We start from the raw sequence: 23,748 nt of genomic DNA on the forward strand, positions 1-23,748 counted from the left end.
AATTTAGCTTCTTGTAGTTTTAACTTATTGTTAACTTAACTATTTATTATGATTCCGGCCGCGTGAGGACATTTGTGTATATTTCTGTTCCTTCATCCTATCCACAAGTTAAAGGACAGATTTTTTTAATTTGCTGAGAAGTGGTTTATGCCTAATTTATTTATCCAAGGAACAAAAGTGCAGTTGGATGAGAACGCTTCGGAGTAACTGGAGAGAGTGGCTGGCAGGGGCCCAGCGCCAGGCCAGCCGGGAGGGCAGCGGGCAGCGGGCGGGTGGCAGGATCCGGATGGACGGTTCTTCAGTGGGGTTTTTCGATGTGCTCTATGATTTTGCTCGTCTTGTTGGGTACTTTTTTCAGTCCTCATTCTATTAGCTGGTGAAGACTTAAGCTTGTTGTTTATCTACACGGATCTATTTATTCTTGTGAATTTTCTAACCCCACCCTCCTTCTCCCCAGACCCAGAGCAGGGTGGACCCTGAGGGAAGGAGGGATAGGAGAGGCCCCCCCCTACCCCCCCCAAGGCCCAGCCCCAGGTGTCCCCCCCTTGGTCCTTTGCTCTCCCCTCCTCTCTCCCCCTGTTTCTTGGGGCTTTTCCCCCTCTGCCCTTGACACGTGTGAGCACGTATGTGCACACGTGTGTGCAGCGTGTCCTGAGGCTTCTCGGAGCAATAAGGGCGGGCTGGGGGCTTGGGGGGGGGCAGCGGGGGCCCTTAGGGCCGGGCTCTGCTGAGCAGGAGAGAGAGGTGCCCCCTCCCCGCTCCCCCCTCCCCCAAACTCCCACTCCCCAGGCAGAGCCCCCTCCCCCTAGCCTGGCTCTCCCCCTCCCCTCCCCACCCACACAGCTTGGGATATTTTTTTCTAAAACTAAACTAAACTCAGCCAGGCTCCCATGGCCAGGCCCCCTCCTTCCCCCAGAGTGGCTGGGGCTCCCCAGAGGGGAGGGGAGGGGGCCCCTGGTCTTCCACATCCCTGGAGGGGGCTGGCAGGCAGGAGGGGCCTCTGCCCACTCCTCCTCACTTCATCCTGTTATTTATTCGGATGGTTTCAAATCATGACAGAGTAAATGTTGGAGGATCAAAAAAAAAAACTGTAAAAAGAAAAAAAAACACTTTGCGTTGAGTTTAGACTATTTATTATGGGATTACAGGCCTGACGCTGTAACAGACTTTTACATGGAATCGTTGGATTATTTGTACTTTTCATGCCAGAAAATAAAAGTTCAGAATCTTACGGGTTTTGTGTGTATTTGTGTGTGTGTGTGTGTGTGTGTGTGTGTGAGAGAGACAGAGACTGGGCGTGTCTGCTGGCATTTCTCTGAATCTCTGAATGTGAGAGATCATCTGCTTGTACCTGTGTGTGCACATTTGTGTGTATGGTGGGTGCAGTGGAGGAGGGGGAGGGGTGTCTGCACTGGACACCTTTCACTTTCCTGTATTTCATAACGTTAATGCCCTGCTGTAGAACGAGCCTGGTACTCAGATGTGAGGAGAGCAAAGTTTGAATCCCTCATCAGACACTTAGGGCCGTGTGATTTCGAGCAAGACCCAGCCTAGATGTCTTCCTGTACTCCCATTTCCTCATCTCTGGAATGGGAATAAAATACTTGCACTTTGTGCTGTATGGGGAGTACAGGGGGCGCCCCCCCCCCCATTCTCAGTGGTGAACGTAAGGCAGCCAGAGATGTGGGTGGGGTAGTAAGAACAGCCAGCATTTCTATATCAAGGTTTGCAACAAAGCGTATTCTAACATTACCATCACTATCCCCACTTTACAGAGAAGAAAACCAGGGCTAAGAGAGCCTAAGTGATTTGCCAAGGGTCTGAGGCAGAATTTGAACTCAGACCCAGCTGGGCAGGGTCTGTCAGCAGTGGGGGACCCAGGACCCCTCCCCCCTCCAGCATCATGAATAAGGAGAGCCAACTTGGAGCCGTGGGGAAGATCTGAGTTTATTGTGTCGAGGTCACAGTGAGGTCAGGATCTCCCACCCCAGCAGGTCTTGCTCACTGGCTACACAGCCAGCTGTACCACCTGGGCCAGGAGGGTGGCCAGGGTGAGAGGGTATCAAGTCACCCATGAGTGGGTGGAGCTGCCAACACGGGAGGGGGATCGGGAGGGCAGAGTGTCCCAGTCACTTGAGCAGCTACAGCAGAGGGGATGGGTGAGGCTTCCCCAACCAAAGGCAGCCTCGTGGTCTTCAGGAGAGGCACACAGAGACTCTCTTCCTCAAAACGATGAGCCTTCCAAAGAGGAAGATTCAGGGGGCAGAGCCCCCTGCACTGGGCCCCGAAGAGCCATGGGGGGCAAGGGCACATATCCTGGGTCAGGGTTAGGAGGGAGATGTGTGTGCAGGTCCTGAAGGTATTAGCTTCTCCCCTGGGATTCTGCAGGAAAGAATGGGAAAGGTGATTATGGGGGGGCTGGCCCTACACCCCACACCCTTGGAAGCAGCTGCCCCAGGCAGGGCAAGAAGGGACAGGAAGTAGCCCGGGTCCAGGGAGTTAGTGTGGAGAGGATGGAAATCACAGTCTAGGGCCCTGCCCAACCTCCTCTGAGAACAACATGGGCAGGAGGAATGAACAGACCTGGCTCTCACTGGCTTTTCTCCAGCACATGGCCTTCCAGATTGGAGGGGGGGAGGGGGGCAGGGCCAGCCATACCTGGGGGATTTAGAGCTCATCATGGTCAGGATCCCCTGGGGACTCTGGGGGTGGCTCCTGGCAGGCGGCTGGGGTCACCAGCTCTATCAGGTACTCGCATCGGCTTGGCTCAGTGGCACTTGTGACTACAGTTTCCTTCCCACACACCAGCTTCACCTGAGAGAGCCCAATACCCCCAAACCCAAGAGATGTCAGTGGGGAAGGGTCCACTGGGACTCTGACTCCCTGCCACCCTGTCCAACTCCCACGGCCCTCACCTTGGTAGAGCGGTTGGGGCCTTGCCAGCAACCTGTCCCATGCTCATAATGCATGATGCGAAATTTCTCCTCCTCTGATGCATCCCAGGACCCCCACGTGCTGCAGGGAGAGAAGGTGGGCTGAGATCCAGAGGCATGGGGTGAGGAAGTGGGGGAGGTGGGAGGCAGAGGGTCCTGGGACATGGTGGTAGTGGGGCAATGGGAGATGAAGCTGAGGAAGGGAGGACACTCACCCCAAGTTGGTCTCAGAACCACCATGGTTAGGTTTCTGGGTGACTCGGTTGAAGGGACACAGTCTATAAATATACCTGCACAGGCAGAAGGGGACGTTAGCGACCAGGGTGGGGGTGTGAGGGCCTGCCCAAATACCAGGCTGAGACCTTCTCTGGCAAACCAGCAGCTGTCCTAGTCCTCATGGAGGCAGCCTAGGCCCTCCTCCTCAGATGTCCCCTCCTGTCTGGGGTAGGGGGTGGTAATCTGCAGGCATCCTTGCTTTCTATCACCTCTGGGGTAGTGAAGCTCAACAGCTGGAGGCTCTTTCCCCAAGATCCCACCCCTAGGATCTGGGTGCAGTGTGCACACATGATCTCCCCTCTTGGGGTGTTACTCCCAACCCCAGGCTCTGAGACAAGATATAAATAGCCAGGATGGTGTGTGAGCAGGAAAAGGGAAGGCCTCGTCCCCCGCTCACCCACTCTTTTCTTCCAAGCCAAGACCAGGGAGGCCCCTAATTCAGAATCTACCTTCAAGGTCACTCTGGCCCCTGCTATGGTGCTGAACCCCCAGCTTCCCACTGCCCTCCCACCTTCATGGGCCCTCTAAGACCCCCGAGGTCTCACCTCCTCTTCGAGTGCAATACAGAGATGTTGTCAGTCCCCAGGCACTTACTCATTGGTGGACAACTCGTAGCACTGTCCAAACAGGTAGGAAAATTCCCCACTGGGACCCAAGTCCAGTGCCATCTCCTGCTCTAGGTTCCTGCGGTGGGACAGTAGGAAGGATGGGTCGGAGGGTAGCCTAGGAGACTTTCCCCTCCTTGGGTCAGGGAGCCTCCCTGATGCCAAGGTGATGATCAGCAAGACATAGGGGAAGAAGCCGGATTTGGTGTTAGAACCTGGGTTTAGATCCTGGCCCTGTTGTTTCTGCATGGCCCTGGCCAGGTCCTTTACCCTCTTCTCTAGACTTGCTTCTTTGTTGGTAAAACGCCCTGTTGTTTCCAACTCTCCCGTTCCAAGGTCAAGGGTCCTTTTATGCCTGAAAGTCCCTTTCTATGTTTTTAAAATCCTTCAAATCCTAAATTTTATGATTTCCCCTAGCTCCAAATTCAGGACATGTGACTTAGGCCTCTGGGTCCCCTGGTCCTCCACGATGACCAGGGTTCCAATCCAGCTGGTCAAGTCACTTGTCTTCCGCTCCTCCCAGCCCCAGTTCTGACTCAGGGGGCCCCAGGGAGCCACCATCCTTTTCTCACTATCATCAGGGACAGGACTCTTTACTGAAGCCACCTCTGTACCTTCTTGTAACCAAGGCTACCCTCAATTACTGGGACCCTGGGGCCCTGCTGGAGGGCTTGGGCTCTTCTCCACCCCCATCCCCCTCCCTAGCAGCTCAGCTCAGCTGAGGACATCTGGGAGGGCCTTTGTTAATGCCTTGTCTCAAGGCACTCGCAGCACTCTGTGGGTATCCCTCCTGTGGAGTGTGTCTGTGTGTCTCTGCTCACTCCCCTGCCCCACAGATCTGTGGCTCCTCCCACCACGGGGTCTGATCACAGCTCCACAAGGGTACTGAGCCCCATCACTGAAGTTAGGAGACCCAGTGCCTAGCATCCACTTTGTCCACAGCCCCTAGATACTTCTTTTGCAAGATGAGATCAAGTTTCCCACCTATAACAGGGGACTGCTGCTTCCCACCCCGCTCCCAGAGGACGGAAGAGCGGAATGCCCCATGGGAACCAGGAGGAAAAAAATGGATACCAGAAGAGCAAAGCATCCAGGCCAAATACACTGAGCTAAGAGCCCAGGGATAATAGAAGAAGCCTCTGGTTCATGCCTAGTCCCAATCCACACTGAAGAATTCTGGGGGATCAAAAGGTCTAAGTGACTGCAGCTCCTTCCCCCTAAGATTGTGGGGATCAGTGGTCACTCACTCACATCTACCCTTCTTTACCAAAGCTTTGTGCATCTGCATCTCAAGTCCTACAAGGCTAGGGCAGATCCTGTAGCTTATTTCATCTGTATCTCCCTGGCATAGGGCTGGCTACTTAATGCTAGAGAAGGTAGCATGTCCTGGGATGGCAGCACAGGGGTCTCTGTTCCTTTTCGGTTCCAAGCCTGGGGACAGGAAAGAGGCAGGCAAGCTCTATCTTTCACAAAGGGGGAGAAATGAAGGTTTCTCTTAAGGGATTTCTAAGCAGTCCACCCTCCTCCAAATTCTGGCTTCCCACTCCATCCTTCACCAGGGAGCTACCTGATGGACTCCTCCATCTCTGTCAATGACTTTTCGGCTTCTTCAAAATGGTCCCGAGCTTCCTGGGCCGCTGGAAGGAACAAAACACCCAGAGATGGTGGGCTGGGGACTACATCAGATCATCTCCTTCTCCCCACTCAGTATCTTGGGGGAGGTAATTGTAGGCCTGGAAGCCTCCTAAGGAGCATCTGGTATGGGCTCAGAAAGCTGAGAAGGGTTTTTACATTTTTAAATCACGTTGTTAGCTTAAGGGGCTAAGCAACAACAGGTGGCCAGCCAGATGTGGCCCTACACTCTCATATTTTAGGCCCACAGAGGTCAGGTCACTTGTCCAAAATCACACAGCTGTTCCTGGCTGCAGAACTAGGATCTGAACATGGGTCCCAGAAATCCGAACCCAGGGCTCTTTCTACTATCCCAAGACACCAAGCAAAGGAGCATGGAAATACAGGTTAACAAACAAGACAAAGGCTCAAAGCTACTTGAGCCTCAGAATCAGACTTGCTCACCCCCCGTAGCCGGGGACTATTTACTGGGGACCCCACCCCCAATATTGCAGCTGTCTTTTGGGGCCACAAAGTGCTCACTCCATGCCACAAGGCAGCACCCAGGGAACATCCCAGTGTATCAGGCTGGGAGGCTTCCTACCTAACTCCCAAAGGGCCCTAATGCAGGACAGTAAAGCCAGTGCCTCCCTCCCACTCCAATCCTGATAATTCTGCTCTCTCCCTGGACAGGGCCTCATCTCAGGCAGAAGGCCCCGGCACTCTCAGAGCCCCATGGAGGGAGATAATCATGAGAAAGCCGTGACCCTCTTGTTAAACCCCCAGCCCTGGGTTTCTCCCCCACCCCCACAACTGGCCTTACTCTTCTCTTCCCTAGGAACAGTATGTTCCCCGAGAAGAATCATGTAACATCTTCCTCACACTCTCAGGATCTCCAAAACTATGCACTTATTGAGGCAGAGATCTCTATGTAACTCCCTTTCTCCACATATCACACACACACACACACACACACACACACACACACACACACACACACACACACAAGCGCGTGGGCACTCGCATGCGCGCACAAACACCGACTCAGAAGGCAGGAGTTCAAATGCTGGTTCTGTCACTTACTATCTGTGTGACCTTGGGGGAGTCACATTACTGGCCCAGACCTCAGCTTCCTCTACCATAAAGTGGGAAGGCTGGACTGGGAGACCTCCAAGGTCCTTTCTAACTCTAACTCTTGTGACCCTGAAGCCATTCCCATCTGAGGGACCACATATAAATGAGAGGGGTTTGCTGCAGGTACAAGATGCTTAGAACCACACACAAATGTCAACCTCCTCCATGTGCATACAGATGAGCCCCCTCCCAAAGGAATGCTTAACTCCAAATCCACAAATGCACCTTCTGCAAGATGGCAGGCTTCACTCACCCAGCCCTATTTCTACCCACCCTATGCACACATCACAGCATGTACGCTCATACTCACACACAATGCTTACGCACCCATGCAACACCTACAAGCTCCCTCTCTTGGGAACCACCATGCGTGACACAGCTCAGAAGAGGCTCACTAAAGGCTGTCTCCTTCCCAGTCCCTTGGGCACAACAGCCTCAGCTACCATCTGAGCTGATACAAATCCTCAGCTGGAGGTCTTTCTTCTAGGCTGAATTACAGCTCCAGGAGAGCAGGGGGCTCGAAAAAGCCCACCCTCTACCACCACAGGACTGTTATTTTAGGCCTCGTGAGCAGTAGCAGCAAGGCCTGCTCAGAACCATCCCATGAAGTGCCCAAGCTCCAGCTGGCACAGGGCCTTCACTCTCAGGGCATGGATGGAAATCAGCCTAGGTGAGAAGCCTCAACGTGGGTAGTCCCACTCTACTACACAGGGTACACCTAATGCCAGGGCCTTAGCCAATCCTGGCTTCTCAGCAGGAAGCCTAGAAAATTCTCTGCCCTGTTCACTGTAGGCCTCCCAGGGGACCCTGCTGGCTCCTCCCTCACCCACTGTTAGAGCCAGAGTGCCTGGTAGAGACTCACAAACAAGCCTAGTGGCCCATGGGGAAGCAGGAAAGGGGAATAGGGGACACCGAGGCCACACCCTAAAGAGGCTCCTCGACACACATCCAGGGTCAGGCCCAACCCCCTTGGGCTGGCCCTGGGCTCTTCTCAACAACTTTCTTCAGTTCTAGAGACCCTGGATCTGGCCAGCAGCTGAGGAAAAGTCCCCAACTGTCCTCAAGTGGCTGCACCCAGTGGCTGTGTGCATCCAAGAGCTGTTTTGACATCTCTGCAGGCAGAAACAGTGTTCTCCCCAAGGACTGACTGGGGAGGGTGGAAGGTGGAAGGGAGGGAGGGTGGGAGAGGGGAAGCTGGGCCTCCCTTCCTTGCTGGAGGAGAGTCTTAAAGACTGGTCTGACCCTGCATCACTGTGTACATCTATACCAGCACCAACTGTACTTACTGTCCCCCAACCTATTCTTAGGCTCTCCAGTCTTCAGCCCGCAGACACAGGCATTTCTAGCTCAGGCCCTGGGGATCCACTGAGGGCAGCAGATGCATCACAGAGGGTGGGCAAGAACAGGAGCCCCACACACACCCGTTCCTATGCACACTGCCTGTGTATCTCTAAGGGACTCTAGGGTTCAGCCAGGACAATACCCTCACTGTAAGGGCAGTGACTTGTCTCAGATCACAAAGGTAGTAAATAGTAGAGAAAGCCAGAATCTGGGCTGAGCACCACCCAGGTCTGATCTGAGGCACTCTAACACCCTGAGCTTGGTGCTGGTGGTTCTCTTTTGATAGGCTGAACCTCACTGCCAGGCCAGGTCCCTGGGGGCAATGCCAGCACTTTCTGAGAAAGCAAAAAGATGTCAACTTCTTAGCTACAGATGGTAGGGTTGCTGTGGAAGGAACTCCGAGGACCAGCTAGGGCCATAAGGCCAGGCATGGGCATCCCCAGCCTGGAATGATACCCTGTATGAACATGTTCACCGATTCCTGCTTTCTGATTTTCCTGGGTAAATTTCACTTGGGACTCTATATAAGGAAGACATATTTCGCAACCTCAGGGAGAGTGTCTACAGTCTTGGTTCCAGGCTCTATGGTGCAGTCTAGTACTACCTAGTAGATTTAGGGATGGTCCTCCTCATGGACAGCTGGTCAATCTTTCCAGTACCCCACCGACTCCTCCCCTATCTACCTCCCTGAGGCTGCTCTGGCTTTCTCTCCCACTGGCCCCTTGTTCCTGCTGAGCACAGCACGAAGCCTCCTTTCTGCCCCTTGGTCTCTGACAACACCCTCACTTTCTGCCTCTAAGAATGAAATACAAGGCCCACCTCCTCCAGAAAACTCCAAGCAATCCTCTCCACTCCCCCCTTCAAAGCTGCTCCAGATCTGCCCATCAAATCCGCTCCCTAGACCTGGAGCAGGCATCAATGCCTGCAATGGGGGCTAACTTTTCATGTGGGAACCAAACTGGAACCTAGGCTTCCTGAGCGGAGGGCCCGCCTCTGGCATGGGCATAGATCTGTATGCAGTAGACAGCCAATATTCTCCAGACAAACAATAAGTGAAGTCTAGTAGGGGAAATCTTCGAGGTCTAGAACCTCCATGCTAGATAAGGTCCCCTCAGAAAGGTAAGACCCCCTGTGGTGCGGGGTGGACCACAAGCCCAAGCATTACCTAAAGGCTACGGGATGTCCTGCCTGACAAGGAAATGCCCCAGGCTAAGAGTCCTCCAAATGTTCCCGTCCCCTGAAGACCTCACCACATACCATCAATATAGGCCTGGGTTCTCTCATCATATGGAGGCATCTTGTCCTTCTCCACCTCCTCATCCACCTTGACTGGCTGTGGGGGCAAGGGCTCCTGGGTGGAGAGGTGATAGACAAGGTGAACATAAGCCCTTGGCTCCCTGCCCAGGTGCCCCCAGCCTTACCACTTGGGCTATGCACTCTTGGTCTGCCCTATCACCTCTCCCCCCAGAAAGCCTTTGCCTCCACTGCATAGGCTGCAGGTGCCCAGGCCCTGAGCCCAAACAAAGGCCGATCCAGGCTGCGCTGGGGGGAGGGGAAGGGCAGGCAGAGCCAACAAACAGCCTCCCCCAGCACCAGGGAGCAGCATCCCTTTTAAGCCATTCCCCTGGGCCCTGGAGAAGATATGTTCCTGCTTTTCCCCACCTGAGCAGCCTTAGTGACTGCCGTTTCTTAATGGGCTTCCAGGAAGCCAGCCAGTGCCTGCCTCCACTTTGTCCTGCCCCAGCCTCCTCAGAACCCAGGCTTGCTCCCACTTCTATCCTCCCCACCTTATCATCCTCAGGGCTCTCCTCTTCTTCATCCTCTTCATCTTCCTCCGTTTCTTCCTCCAACCCAGGAACTTCATCTTCATCCTCTGCTGGGGATGGCTCTTCTGGGACCTCCAGCATCATCTCTGTTGTGGCCTCAGCAAGAGGTGGTACAGTAGGCAGGGCCTAGCAAGCAGCACAATCAAGACATATGGGGAACAGAGACCACACTTTCTCCTTCCCACTGCCAGGGGCTGGATATCACTCCCTCCTTCAATCCCAGCACCCCATCACTTGTGCCCATAGGCTCAGATCCTCCCCTCATTCGCTTGCTTTTTTAGGTTAACAAAGTCCCTAAGTTAGGGAAAGACCTTGAGGAATCAGAATAAGCTGGGCAGAGTCGCTGCAGAGAGGAAGGGAGCAGGGCCCTTGTCAGATGAGGGCTCACCTGGGGGCAAGGGGAGGGGACTGCCTCTGTGACCACAGGCTAGGGCAGTGGGTAGGGAGAAGGAAGGGTGGCAGCATCTGCTGCTGCCAGGCCCAGCTGGTTGGGATGGATGGGCTCCAGGGAACGAAATCGTAGCCCCACTCTGTCTACTTTCCTGCCTCCCCCCAGGCTGGAATTGTTTGTGAGGTCAGAGTCCCTTCAGGTCTGGCTCAGCCCAGCCACATGTGCTGCTGTCTCCCCCTGCTGGCTATAGTCCACCCCCACACCCCTCCTTTGCCTCCTGGACCCTTTCCCTTGGCTGCCTGGCCCAGGCTACTAACCTCCTGCCGATACTTATCCTTGATGGCTGCCCACAGGCCTTCTCGGAAACTGGCAGCATCCACCTGCAAGGCGTCCCCTAGCAAAGCCTGGAGCAGAGGATGACAGCAGCACTTACTCTGACAGTGTTTAAAGGCTGGGAAGGGCTTTCCTTACAACCCTGCTGGCAGGTAGGGCATGCAAATCTTGGTATTCCCATCGTACAGATGAGAAAACAGGCCAAGACAAATTATGTTACTCCCAAGTCACACAGGATGATTTGGAATTGGAGTCAGAGAAGAAGCACCGGGGTGGAGGATGGCACTGCTCTGTCCTACCCGCTTCTAGTGTTAGTCTTTATCACTGCCCTTCAGGACCCCTGGGTGACTCGTTTAGGCCGTGGAGCTAAGGATGATGGGAAGACAAGAGGCCCTGGCCCAGGCTGGGCTGGTAGGTGAGGCTGAGATGGCTCCTCACATAGAATTGGGGACTTCCTGAAGGAGCACGCTGCTGACAGTGCCTATCCAGGGAAACAGAGAAGGCTCTCTCTGCCTACCCAGCACCAGTTGCGAACCCCCTGGGGATGAGCAGGCATGTGTGTGCACATCACAGAATACAGGGCTCCCACCTGAGCCCACTGTTCCCAGGGTGTGCATTTCTCCCTTAGGCCCAGCCACAATAGAGTAGGCAGGACATGCATGTCTGCACCTCCCCGCTCCTGGGGGGCTTCCAGCTACCCAGCAGGACCCTAAGGGAAGATGCAATCACCAAGCCAGGAAGGTGCATCAACCCCAGTAGAGCTGCTGCTGACCCCATAAGGACGTACGATACAGGAGGAAACAGTCCTGCCCAGACCTCTGGGCCAGTAGCTGTCATGGGGGTTTCCAGTAAAGGACCCAAGGCCTGGCCCTGCCCTCTACGTGAGGGAGCGTGGCCAGGGGCCAGATCAAGGTAGGACATTAGCTTGTCTCTACCTTTCATCTCCCAGCTTCACCTGGTCCTTGAGAAACCCTGGCTGAGGGTTGTGGGCAAACACTGTAGGGCTAGCTAGTGGGATGGGGACCCCATTACCTGGGCTTCTGCCTCTGACAAAGCCCCGTCACCATCTGGGTCCAGTTCTGGGTGAGTCTGAAGTTCAGCCACTGAAATCCTGGAAAGACAGACAGGATGAAGGAGTGGTTTGTCACAGAAGTGGTCATCTCAGTGGCAAGTGGTAAGAAAGGGCTTAGTGTGGGGAGGGGGGAGAGGGCAGCTGGCTAAGGCTGATAAACCACTTTCCTAAAGCATGACTCTCTTCCCACAGAATTAGAACTTAACATTTCTTCCTCAGTCTCAAATCACCTCAGAAGTCAAGTAGTAAACCCAAGTTCAAATCCTGCCATAGACACTTAGTAGCTCTATGACCCTGCTCGGCCTTGCTGGGCCTCAGAGCTCCTCATCTGGTGGACTAGGTAACCTCCAAAGTCCCTTTCTCTCTAACTCTGAATCTACGATCCTATTACTATTATCTTATTTAGGGAGAATAGGAAGAGTCGAGAGCATATGACACTTTGTGAAGCCCACCCCCAAGCTCCCGTCCCTGTCTTTGGCCAATCTTTTGGCATTACCATTAAATATCTAGGAAGTGCAGCCAAGCTTGAGGCTAAGAACACCTCAGGTAATCCAAGGCCACCTGAGATAAGCATGTCTCCCAGAAGCCCTCAGGTCGGAAGCAGTCCCCTCTCCCTAGGGTGGGGGGATGGAGGTCTGAGACCGACTCTGTAAAGAGCACCCGTGAAGCAGACAGGAGCTGCAGGGAGAAGGCTCTGGGAAGCAGTACCCTCCACAGCCCAAAGGACTCACACTCCATCCGTGTTGTCATCCAGTTCCTGGAAAGCGCTGGCAGCCTGCTCCCGGTCCCGAGCGGCCCTGGCTGCTGCCTGCTGCTCTGTTCATATACAACCAGCTCCGTTACTCCATTACTCTGGCAGGGAGCTGGGACTGTCCCCAAAGCCAGGGAGAATGGAAAGGCAAGGGGGCACTCCCTCCTCCCCATCGCCCCTCCACCCCAGACCCCAGTCCTGTTTGTCTCTGCCTAGAATGCCCTTTTCTAACCAAATTCCACCCCTCAATGTTCACATCCCACCCATGTTCCTGACCCTTCCTGGACTCCTCCAGCTCCAATCTCACTCTCAGCACTGGTCCTTAGTGTGACTAACAATGCCCAATAATAATAATAAACGCCATCCCATCTTGTGCTGAGAGGGAGGGCATGGGGGGCTTCTTGTGGAACTGAAAGCAGTGGGAGGCTTTTAGGAGAGGTCACCTTCCCACAGCTTCTGGTGCCGCTCCTTGAATTCTTTCTCAGGCTTCTCTGCTTCTTCCTTCACTGTTCTCAGCATTGCCACCTGCTCCTCCAGGGCCTTCTTTGACTCTTGCAAACCAAGGAGCCTGTTCTGGTTGTGCAACAGAGAAAGTACTTAAGCAGTGCCCACCTGAGGGCCAGGCTGACCAGGGGCAGAGTCCTCAGGGCTGGCCCAAAGGGAGTAGAAACAACAGGGCTGGGAGGACCCCCCCCCCAGCCACACAATCATAAATGCACAGGTAAAACGGGCTTTAGGGATCATCTAAGACGGGTGGGGAACCTGTGGCCTCGAAGCCACATGTGGCCCTCTAGGTCCTCAAGTCTGGCCCTTTGACTGAATCCAAACCTCACAGAACAAGTCCCCTTAATAAAAGGATTTGTTCTGTCAAGTTTGGACTCAAAGGGCTACACTTGAAGACCTAGAGGGCCATATGTGACCTCAAAGGTTCCCCACCCCAGCCTAAGGGCAATCCCCTCCTTCTACCAAGGGAAAAACCGAGTGCCAAAAAGGGGAAAGGTCTTGTTCAGTGTCACCTGGGAAGGACAGAAGACTCAGACCCAGTCAAATGGCTCCAAGTTAAATTCTTCTTTTACTACAAGCTAATAATTTTTGCCAGTCCCACCCTCTGCACTGCCCCATGACCAGCAGCTACCCTGAACCAGCTGGGCAAAGGTCAGAGAGCCAACCCTGCTACAGGAAAGCTGTCCCTGCCTCAGTCCCGCTGGCCTAGCACTCAGCAGATCCAGATTGGAAAGCGGGTCTCCTACATCTTTAATAAAGAATCAGATGTAGGGCAGAGTCACCACGTTAACAGGGCAAGGGAATATACATTCAACATCTCTGATGAGCAGAAGGGACTTCGATTCATCAAAGGCAAGAGAAGGGAATAATCAAGGGGCCTGTTTCCGCTTGTCTCAAACATAATTCTATTTGCCTTGCTCTGACACAAGTAAGGGGACATGGGAACCAAGGGGAATAGGGGTCTAGGAAGGAGAACAAGACCTTCTTGCAAATCACTAACAGGACACCCAACAGTTTCCATCAGAAAGATAATCCTCAATCCCCTCCCTCTACATCTAGGCTCCTGATAAAATCAGGAATCACCAGTTAGCTGGAATGGACCTTGGAAATCAAATTTTCCAATTCTCTCACTTGACAGGTGAGGACACATGCCCACAGATACCAAGGACTGAGGAGTCATGCTTAAACCCGCCACTTTCTCCAACATGGGGCAATCCCTATGGGGCAGGGTAGAAACACCACCCTGCCTCACCCGCTTTTCCTCCTGGCCCTTCTTCCCTTCTTCGATCAAGATTTTCTTGAGCCGGAAGCCTTCACGGGCAACTTCTGCCATCTGTTCCAAAGTCTCCTTCTCCTTCCGGCCCATTTCCCTGGGTGGGCAGCCAGTGTGGATGCGGAGGAAGCATACAAGGGTTAAGGGAAAGTAAAATTCCTAAAATTAAATCTCTCAGAGCATTCCAATGGGGTTTCCTGACTCCCCATCCACCATGGGTGGTGGATTCTAGCCTGGCTCTGAGGAACTCGGAATATGGGGAGAAAATGATGAGTGTACCAGGTCTTACAGCTTACAGCTGTCTGTGTGCATATGCTTGAGGACCTAAGTCCACTCTGGAGACTGGGAATGGAGGCCTAACACCTCTAAGGGAGAAGGGAGTTAGCGGTAGATGAATCTCCCCCTAACTGCCCAACCATGTACCTGCATGTGTTCTCACAGTTGACACCACTGTTGTACTCATCTGTGGCATCACAGCAATCTAAGGGAAGGAAGCAGAGAGGAGCCATTGAGACCAGATCTGGTACCAGGACACCTGCCCTAGTTTTGGCCTCCAACCAGCACAGCTTTAAAAAGAGTCTTACCACAGATCCCATCATTGACGCGGTTTGAGGGGATATAGTGAGGCTTATAGCCAGCATTGGTACAATGGAAGCGTCCCTCTGGGCAGGCAGCAGTCCCTGACGGTCAAGAAGGAAGAGAGAAGTTATTTACTACATCCTATTGAAATAAGCTAATCCAAGGTGAAAAATGAAGCAATACATAGAGAGGGAGACCAGAGGATGGAGATACAAAGGGAAACTGAGACAAAGAAAGGCATATGGAGACACACATGCAGTCACAAATATAGACACAGAAGAGAAAGAAATACAGAGACACAGGAATGGAGAGGCAAGCACAGAGATCAAAGCCCGAATTGCCTTCAGAATCAATAACAAAATCCTCTATTTGGCCTTTAGAGTCTGCATATTTTTCCAGTCTTCTTACATTTACCAGACCCTTACTCTGCAATCCAGTGACACTGGCTTCCCTTTTGTTATTACTCAAGTTAGACTCTCCACTTCCCAACTTTCAGGCATTTTACTGGCTGTCTCCCATATATGGAATTCTCTTCAGCCTCATCTCTACCTTCTGGCTTCTTTCAAATCTCACCTGAAGTTCCTTTCAACAAGAAATCTCGCCTAGTCCTCCTTAAGCAGGCCTTAGTGTCTTCCCTCTGAGATTATCTCCAATATTCCTCATATATATCTTGTCTGCCCATAGTTGTTTGCATTTTTTCTCCTCTATTAGATCATGAGCATCTTGAGAGCAGGGATTGGTTTTTTTTGCCTTCTTTGTGTCTATCTATAACAGGAGACACTTAAATCCTTGTTGACTAGACAAACAGACAGAAACTGACAAACCCAGATGGACACACAGATAAGACAAACTGGAAGACAGACCGACATGGACATACAGAGAAAAATGTAGAGACGTAGGGAAAGATGGACACGGGCAGTTCAAAGGATATAGATCGATGGGTGGATGAACTGACAGAGATGCACATGGCTAAACATAAGACAGGCAGATGCAGATTAAGAAATAGATGCACAAAGACAAATCGACATACAAACAAAAAAGAACTGAGATAGGTGGTCTCAAAAACAGACAGGTAGGAAGATATCTTCATAGACATACAGATAAACAGACAGCAACAGAAAAACCCAGATGGATGAACACGAGTATACAGACACACAGAGGCGGATGGATGCAAAGAGACAGACATACAGATGGACAGGCCAACTGAAAAGATGCAGAGACAAAAAGACAGTAGATGGACAAATGGACAGGCCAATACGAACAGAAGGGAGATATGAACAGATGCTGAGACGGATGGGCAGAGAAGAAAGATACATCATATATACAGGTGAAGAAACAAACAGAGGAACAAAAAGAGGGAAGACAGTCAGACTCACAGCCATGTGGATAGCCTGGACCAAGCTCAAACAGATAGAGACTAAAAGAGTGACCAAGACAAACACAAAGAGATCAAAAGAAAAAAAAGAAAAAGAGAAAGACCAAGTAGAACCCCTTTCTCAGCTGATATACAGCCATTACCCTCCCACTTGGAGATGTAGTTAGGCCCCTTCTACCCTCCTTCAGTGAGTCCCTCATTCCCACCTGGCTCATCAGAGCCATCCTGACAATCACAGTAGTCATCATTTACTTGATCGAAGGGGATAGTGGAGGACCCATCCAGGCAGGTGAAGGGCTTATTTTTGTCATAGAAATGATGATCTGAAAAGGATAAGCAAAAATAACTTGAGCTTCCCATCCATATAAGATCAGTGGACCCAAGAAGCTCCAGGGACTACAAAAGGTTTCTGACAGTCCCTCCTGGACCAATGCATAACATTAAGCACAAAGACTAACCCAGAGATCACTTCCTTACAGCTTAGAAACTCAAACATATTATTCTTCCCGGGGCCCCCACCCAAGAGCGGGAAATTTAGGCTTTTGTTCCCACTCCAACCCCCACCCCACTGACTTCAGGAGGCTGCTGGGGTTTCACGGTGCTTCCTCCTATATCTAGTCTCTGGCCTCCTGTAAAGAACTCACTGGTAAGGGAGACCCCCCGAGGCCTTTTGACTTCGACAGCAGCAGTGGCAACGCTTAGCAGCAGCAGAAGAGGCGGCAGAAACATTGTGCTGGGTACAGGAAGCAGCAGCACCTCTTAGGGTGAAAAGAAAAACATACGGGAGAAGGTGAGGGCCTAAGGAAAGGGATGCCTATTCTTACCTCTCAAACCACGATAACAATCACAAAGCGGACTATCATGGTTGTCACGCAAACTGCAATGACTTACCCGCCTCCTAGCCAATGGGGCCCACTTACTTCTTGGCCAATGGGAGCTCCTCACCACCCCTCCCCCTGCCAATGGGAACTCCCATCCCCCTCCCAGCCACTGAGAGCCCCTAGCGCTCCTCCCGGTCAACGGGAGTCCCTCATCACCCCCTCCCGACCAATGGGAGCCCTGATCTCTCAGCCAAAGGGAGTCCCTCGCACCCCCCCGCAGTCAATGCAAGCCACTCACCACAAATATAGGCCCTCATCAGCCCCCCACCCACCCACCCCGTCGGTGGACCTACGCGGTGTCGGAGGCAAAAGTCACTCTCGTTCACCGCTGCTTCCTAGCACACGCCCGAGGGGGCTCCAGCGAGGAACAGGAAGCGGAAACGAGGAACTTCAGAATTTCCGGCCTATTGTCCAATCACGGCTTCCCGGAAGAGGGGCGGCAGCGACCACTCTGACAGCCATGTTGAGAGTGGCGGAAAGGAATCTCAAGCTATAACAGCCATCTTGGGTAGGACAGTCAGAGCCGAGGTCTCGCGCTTAATGGCGGCTGCGGGCGCCATCTTGGTAGCGGGGCGACTTACTACTGAAAAAGACAAAAATGAATGAAAAATCCCCCTGGTTTTTTCCCCTGGCGTCACTGATAGTTCTGACCCGATCTCCAGAGACTAGAAGTCCGAGATCACCCAGCCGTCGGCGGGGACCTCCGCCCGCGCCAGTCTTCACCCCAAGCCACAATCCTCCCTCCTTCCTTCTTTCCCAGCATGCCCCGCCCAGCCTCCAGGCTGGTCCCACGTCCCTTCCCCATGGTACAGCGCCAGCCAATGGGAACGATCGCGTGGGACGCGGCCGGTTTCCATGGTAGCGGACGGCGGGAGGAGGGGGGAGATGGTTTCCTAGCAACAGAGACAGATGCTGAGAGCTCCATCTGGACCTAGTCTGGGTGGGAGTCCCAGGGACCCTCGAATCTGAGCCGCAGGCGACAGCGGAGCTCCCTCCCGGAATGTCCAGGCGCTAATCTTTCCCACAGCCCCTTCCCGTCCTGGGACAGTCCTTCTCTGAACCCTGGGAATAAGCCCTCAGATCCCTTCTGTTCTTCCCGGACCTCCAATCCTTATTTTCCCTTCTCTCCCCTTAGTTCTTTCTCTGACTTCCCAGGATACGCTCCCCATTTTCTAAATCCCACAGGCTTGGCCACAACCCTGGCGGATAGCTTCTCTTTTCTGTACCCCTGTCATAGGCTAATTTCTGCCTCCTCCCCCTACGGTAGGCTCTATCCTACCTACCCTTCAGCCAGAGGCTAAGGAGGCTCCCTTGCAAAAGCTTAAACATGGTTCCCCTGCATTCCCCAGCTCCTTCCTTCCCCCAGCCCCGTTCTCTCCGTTCACTCCGTTCTGTCTCTGTGAGGCCAGGCTCAAAGCCACAGGCAAAATATATGCAGAGTCGTCCAGCTGTCAGTCATGCTGGAGTGAAGCCTCCTGTTCAAGTGCAGATTTCTGATCTGCACAAGAAAATCCAATTGTTGGGTAAGCATGTGGGGGGGGGGATAAGGGAGAGAGCAACAGGGCAGCTGAGGTGACCTAAGCCTTGGAGCGGGGAGGGGGGTGGTTGGAAAGAAGTTGGGCTCAGGGAGAGATAAAGGAATGATCGCGATCAGAACCAAGAAAGGGTGGTGAGAAGGGATGGATAGAATTGGGGTCAGGATATTGAGGTCAGACCTAAGGGAACTTGGGAAGTCCATAATTTGAGACGGATATCAAAGACAGGGTGCTAATCGAGCCAGGGTCAGTGGGTAGGGAGAACTTAGGAAAACAGAGAAGAGTAGGATTAACAAATAGTGGGCTGATGGGGGAGATGGAAGGAGAGAATCAGGAGGAGGGTAGGAAATGGGGTATTTGTGTGTAGGACAAGGGCTGAAGGATGGGAATGATAGCTGAAAAAGGGAGATGGCAATATGGTGGGGTGCTCACACTCTGCTTTGCCCCCAGAGGGCGACCGTAAGTCTGTCTATGAGAGCACTCAGTGGACCATCAAAAAGAACAAGGAAACTATTAAACATCTTCGAGAAGAGAACAAGATATCATACCAGAAGCTGACAGACTTGTTCAGTGTGAGGGCTGGGGTGGAGGGAACAGAAAAGACGGGACAGGGTGGGGGAAAGTAGGAGGGGAAGGAGGCTCCCATGCTCCACTGACCTTTAAGGGGAAAGCCGCACAAACCATGCTCCTGGGCTGGTCTAGACCAAGGCCACCTGGGTCATGGGAGCCGGCTGTTTCAGGAAAGCAAGGCTCCTTCCCTTTCTTTTCCAAAGAGGGAGTGATTGTGTGGGGAACTTTGCTATTGATGCCCTTTCCAGTAGGTGAAACAAGCCTGGGGGTGAGGTGGGGTAGGGAATGTTTTGATTTCTTGACTTCACAGGGTGATGAGAGAGTGGTGCGTTGGGTCATCAGAGAGTGGAAAGAGGAAAAGCCTTATCTGAAAAACAAGAATGGGGAGGTAGGTTGGAAAGGTAGCCTCAGCCATGGCAGGACACTCAGTCCCCAGACTCCCAGGAGGCCCTTTTAATAATAAGATCCTTTTCTGAGTCCTGGACCCTGACTCAGAATGTGGGTATGTACACACACATTTTCTATACATATACATTATACATACATATATGATACATGTTATATACATATGTATGATGTGGTTATGTGTATATCTGTATCAGCCATCTATAGCATATATGCACACACATATCTATCTTGTACTCTTGGCCCCCAGGAAGCCCTGGCCCTTATGGATCACCGGCTGAGTGAGAAGATAAAACAATTAAATGCCCTTCGATATGAGGCAGAACAAAGGCGGCACCGAATAGAAGAACTCCAGTTACAGTATTCACTTCGAGAGCTGGAGGTCATTGAAGTTCGAGACAGAAACAGTGAGATGGCAAAGGTGGGCATTAGGACCCACTGAGGCCAAACAGGGCTGGAGAAAGAACAAGCCTGGGTTATGGGACCAAAGAACTCATGGCCAATCACTGCCTCCTCTCCCCTAGACCATACGCAACCTGGAGAATCGGCTGGAAAAAGCACGGCTGAAGGCCGATGAGGCAGAACACATCACTCGAGTCTACCTACAGCTGAAGGCTTACATGCAGGTGTGGCATTTGGGAATGGTGGGGTACAATGAATATAAATGGGTTAGATGCGTGTGGTGGGGGTCCTATATGTAGGGGCTTATTGTGAGGAAATTGCTTTCTAGATGTAGATGCAGTTAGGACGGGGCTTGGCTCTATGGTGAGGATCTGAAAAGATTAGTGGGCCTTCTTCCAGGGTTCTTACACCCCAGCCTGGCCCTCCCTTCCCCCCTTTCTCAGGAGGAGAGCCTGAACTTTGAGAACAAACTGGATGCAATGGAGGGCGAAGTCAAACGACTAAGACATGAGTTCTCAGAACTGCAGAATGTGACCCAGGAAGCCACACATGCTCGGGATGCTGCCAAGGTATGCCGTAGCCTCACTCTGGTCCTCACCTGCCCTCAGCTTGGCCAAGCCACAGCACATCACAGCTGGGTGCACTTAGACCCAACAAGCCTGTAGATCCAGCATCTCAGTTGCAAAGCTGGTGCTGGAGCAGGGGCCTTGAGTATGTGAGCAGCAGCCGCTCCCCCTTTGTTCCAGGGGCAGAAGCCCTGAAGCCTGGCCCCCAGTGAGCTTCCTATATCTTCTTCCTGATGTTCTTGCCACCTTCTACCCCCCACCCAGAGTGAACTTCAGAAGCTGGAGGAGAACTTATTCAAAGATCGGAAGGAGCGAGACAGGGTATTGATGGAGGCCAAGAAGCGAACAGAAGAGAAGAAGCTTCAGAATGAACGCATTGAGAGGAGGGTATGTGGGCTCAGTTCAGAGGAGGCAGGGGAGGAAGGTGGCAGAACTGAGGACACTGCCTTCCATGCTGCCCACTGTATCCACAGACTCAGCAGCGAGATCATGTACCTCTTCGGTCTGATGAAATCTTTACAGATGCCCAGGGGACAAAAACAGGCCACTTAAAGAACCGCTGGACCACGTACCAGACAGAGATCGCATTTGATAGGCTCAAGGTTGCCACCGGCATATCTGACCCCAGTGTGAGTCATCGGACAGGGCAAGGGGAGGCTAGGCAGGTTTTCTGGCTGCTTTAGTTCACTCATCCTACCTAACTAGGGGAGGGTATTCCAGGTGGGGGAGGGGAGGGGAAGAAGACGAGGCTGTAGAGGTTCCCTGGGGGCCCTACCCCAGACACATTAAGAAATAAGCAACCATACATTGAGAGGCACTTTCAACTCTAGACAAGATGTAGAAGAGACTGGAAGGCTCATGCAACTGTGATCTTCCTCTGTCTCTGTCTCTCTCTAGTCCTGTGACCCTTGGGTAGGTAGGTCGGGTACCCAGTATGTTCTAAGAGACTGACTCCATTTTTACTTCATGTCTCTGACCAGGTGGGAAGGAAAGCAATCTGGGTTCTCCTAGGTGTGTCTGTGTCCCTGAGTGAGTGGATGTGGGTGGGGGGCAGTCTGTGGTGAGCAGGTTCATAGCCCAGAGTGAGACATTTGCACACCTGGAGTCCTTGAAGCAAGAGAATGAAGCGAGGCTGGTGACGCTGAAACAAGACAAGCAGCGTCTGCAGCAAGAGCTCACTCAGCTGAAGTACTCCGGGGAGGCCAAGGCCATCAGGTCTGGTGGGGGGAGGGGAGGGGGCAGGGCCTGGCTGGGGGAGGGGATTGGGTGTGATCCCAAGGCCCCTCACATGTGGTCCTCCCCCTCCCCCCGCCCAACCCAGGGATCAGAAGGTCTTGGTTGAGCTTCGAAAGCATCTGGATATCCAGGAGAAACAAGTAGCAGAAGCTAAGGAGAAGCTGCAAAATACTATTCTAGCACTTCAGCTTGCCAAGGGTGGGGTTGAGCACCTGGCCGACAAATTGCAGCATATCCCAGTGGTATACATATGAATCCCCCAACCCCCAAATTTGCCCTCCCCAACCCTTCAAGCCCCTATTTATCTGGCTTCAACATGTTACCCTATTATCCCTAACCCCTGGAGTCTCCCACAGACACCCCCAATCCCCCTGTCACTCCCTTTCTTTGAGGAATCACTCATGAACTTCCTGAGACCTTGGTTCCCCACCCCAACCACATTCCCTAGGAGAAAAGCAAAAAGGAGCTAAACCCGAATGCCTTAGATTATGTGCTGGATGTCATGGCTCAGAACGAGGAGAAATTGCTCAAACTTCAGAGTGATATGGAGGGGCGAGACGTGCCAGATCTACTGCACCAGCTTGCTGAGCGGGAGGTAGGAACCCAGAAGGGGTCTCAGTGGGGAACTGTTCCAGATTTTCCCTCTTTCCATTATACCCCCTGTTCCTTGGGGTTTGAATCCCTAGACAGACCTCCCTACCATTCAAAGTCCTTAGCACAGTGCTTGGTCCAAAGGAGGCGCCTAAGAAATGCCTCTTTCCTTCCCTCTTTTTCCCCCAGCATCCTCTTACTCTGTCCTTTCCTCCCACAGTTCTATGCCACCCTGGAGGGGAAGCTTCCTCCTCACAACACCCGCATCTTGCTGCCCACATCTACCGCCCAGGACATATTCTTTGGTGAGTCAGCCTAGGGGTAGGTAGGGAGAGGGTTGGATCAGGCAAGGAGCCAGGAACAGGCAAGGAGAAATGCACAAGAAAATCTGTGTGCTGGGGGCAGGGGATGTCCTCATATCCCCCACCCCTGCTCCTTCATCCTGCTCATGTCTCCCCCAGATGAGGAAGTGAGTGAGGATGAGACCGGGGAGATAGTGACCAGAGCATCCTTGAAGTTTCAGTCTCAGAAACTCATAGAGTCCAAGAGCAAGAAGAGAGGCCGATCTCGATCTCGCAAGCGGTCATAGATGCCACACCCTCTTGGCCTGGCTGCCAGCGCCCCTCTAGTGGGGCAGTCACAGATCCCAAACTGGGCCAGTTAGAGCATCTCATGGCCTTGCCCAGCCCCAGGTTCTTTCTCAAGGGCCCAAATGGTGGACTGGGTTCTCTCCCCTTTTTCAAGATCTACTTAGAGGATCTGGGTCCCTTCCTACCTAGGAGTAAGTCTTGGCCCACATAGCTGGGCAAGAGCAGTTTGGGGCCTTTTCCTCTCCTAAGGCCTGGGAGAGTAGCAATGTCCCTGTCCCTTGGGAGGCCAGCCCAGGGCCTTGCTGGCCCAGCTTAGAGGGGAGGTGGGACCTAGCTCCTGACGGTTCCCACCATCAATCATAAACCTCCTGGGGCTGGGAAGGTCTCCAAGGCCCTGTATTACACTCAGGGTCCACTGCCTGCCTCCCAGTGGTCGTTTTTTTCAGACAATAAAAATTACAAAGGAGCCTGAGCTGTGTTCCTGCGTCTGCCTGCCCGGGGACTCTGGTGCTGGGAGGAAGGGTCACTGGCATTGGCCCTAAAGGGAAGAGGGAGGGATGAAGAGAGGCAGAGTCCTAAGTGCTGATATTTGTATAGGACTGTAAGATTTACAAAGTGTTTTTCATATTATCTCATTTGCTCCTCACAACAGCCTTGTTAGCCCCATTTTACAGATGAGGAAATGGGCTCAGAGGTTAAGTGACTTTGACCAGGGTCACACAGATAAGTAGAGACAGATAAATAGGGATGTAGAGAAACAGAAAAGGGCCAAGACTGCCTTTGGCCAAGGCAGAGAGGAAGATCAAGGCTGGTTAGGTTTCAGGTCCTGGTGGGAGTTGGGGGGGGTGTTCCCCAGGTATGTGTATTTGAAGGGCACCTTCTCCCCCACCCCCCACAAAAGAGCTCCTGGACGTTTGGAAAGTACTTCCCGGTTTGTCCAGGGCTAGGTGGGCAGTGGCCGGGACTCC

The 23,748-nt window shown here is 52.8% G+C and overlaps 2 protein-coding genes across 2 annotated transcripts; one reads left to right on the forward strand and one right to left on the reverse strand.

Annotated features, from left to right (window-relative positions):
• Window positions 1–1,926: 1,926 nt before the first annotated feature.
• PRKCSH (protein kinase C substrate 80K-H) lies at window positions 1,927–17,687 on the reverse strand. The gene is made up of 18 exons (XM_036742403.1): window positions 17,179–17,687; window positions 16,649–16,762; window positions 16,211–16,327; window positions 14,635–14,730; window positions 14,474–14,531; window positions 14,030–14,147; window positions 12,717–12,846; window positions 12,254–12,338; window positions 11,483–11,561; window positions 10,435–10,521; window positions 9,688–9,852; window positions 9,158–9,251; window positions 5,382–5,451; window positions 3,804–3,893; window positions 3,149–3,223; window positions 2,916–3,015; window positions 2,659–2,814; window positions 1,927–2,382 (listed from the first exon to the last, which is right to left on the reverse strand). Exons 2-17 carry the CDS (start codon window positions 16,731–16,733, stop codon window positions 2,668–2,670), a joined length of 1,596 nt encoding a protein of 531 aa, XP_036598298.1. The 5' UTR covers window positions 16,734–16,762; window positions 17,179–17,687; the 3' UTR covers window positions 1,927–2,382; window positions 2,659–2,667.
• Window positions 17,688–18,212: 525 nt separating this feature from the next.
• Window positions 18,213–22,779, forward strand: ODAD3 (outer dynein arm docking complex subunit 3). The gene is made up of 13 exons (XM_036742404.1): window positions 18,213–18,408; window positions 18,871–18,992; window positions 19,301–19,378; window positions 19,646–19,816; window positions 19,920–20,021; window positions 20,241–20,366; window positions 20,628–20,750; window positions 20,837–20,992; window positions 21,418–21,578; window positions 21,685–21,841; window positions 22,048–22,194; window positions 22,411–22,495; window positions 22,652–22,779. Exons 1-13 carry the CDS (start codon window positions 18,213–18,215, stop codon window positions 22,777–22,779), a joined length of 1,752 nt encoding a protein of 583 aa, XP_036598299.1.
• Window positions 22,780–23,748: the final 969 nt, after the last annotated feature.

Source organism: Trichosurus vulpecula, chromosome 1, assembly GCF_011100635.1.
Source record: "Trichosurus vulpecula isolate mTriVul1 chromosome 1, mTriVul1.pri, whole genome shotgun sequence".
Lineage (NCBI taxonomy): Eukaryota > Metazoa > Chordata > Mammalia > Diprotodontia > Phalangeridae > Trichosurus > Trichosurus vulpecula.

Coding starts and splice junctions, on each gene's coding strand:
- ODAD3 (XM_036742404.1), top strand. CDS start 18,213: ATGGTTCCCCTGCATTCCCCAGCTCCTTCCTTCCCCCAGCCCCGTTCT. Junction 18,409..18,870: donor CAAGAAAATCCAATTGTTGG/GTAAGCATGTGG, acceptor CTTTGCCCCCAG/AGGGCGACCGTAAGTCTGTC. Junction 20,993..21,417: donor CCGGCATATCTGACCCCAGT/GTGAGTCATCGG, acceptor GGTGGGGGGCAG/TCTGTGGTGAGCAGGTTCAT.
- PRKCSH (XM_036742403.1), bottom strand. CDS start 16,733: ATGTTTCTGCCGCCTCTTCTGCTGCTGCTAAGCGTTGCCACTGCTGCT. Junction 16,328..16,648: donor TCGGGGGGTCTCCCTTACCA/GTGAGTTCTTTA, acceptor TATCCTTTTCAG/ATCATCATTTCTATGACAAA. Junction 3,224..3,803: donor TACGAGTTGTCCACCAATGA/GTAAGTGCCTGG, acceptor CTGCCTGTGCAG/GTATATTTATAGACTGTGTC.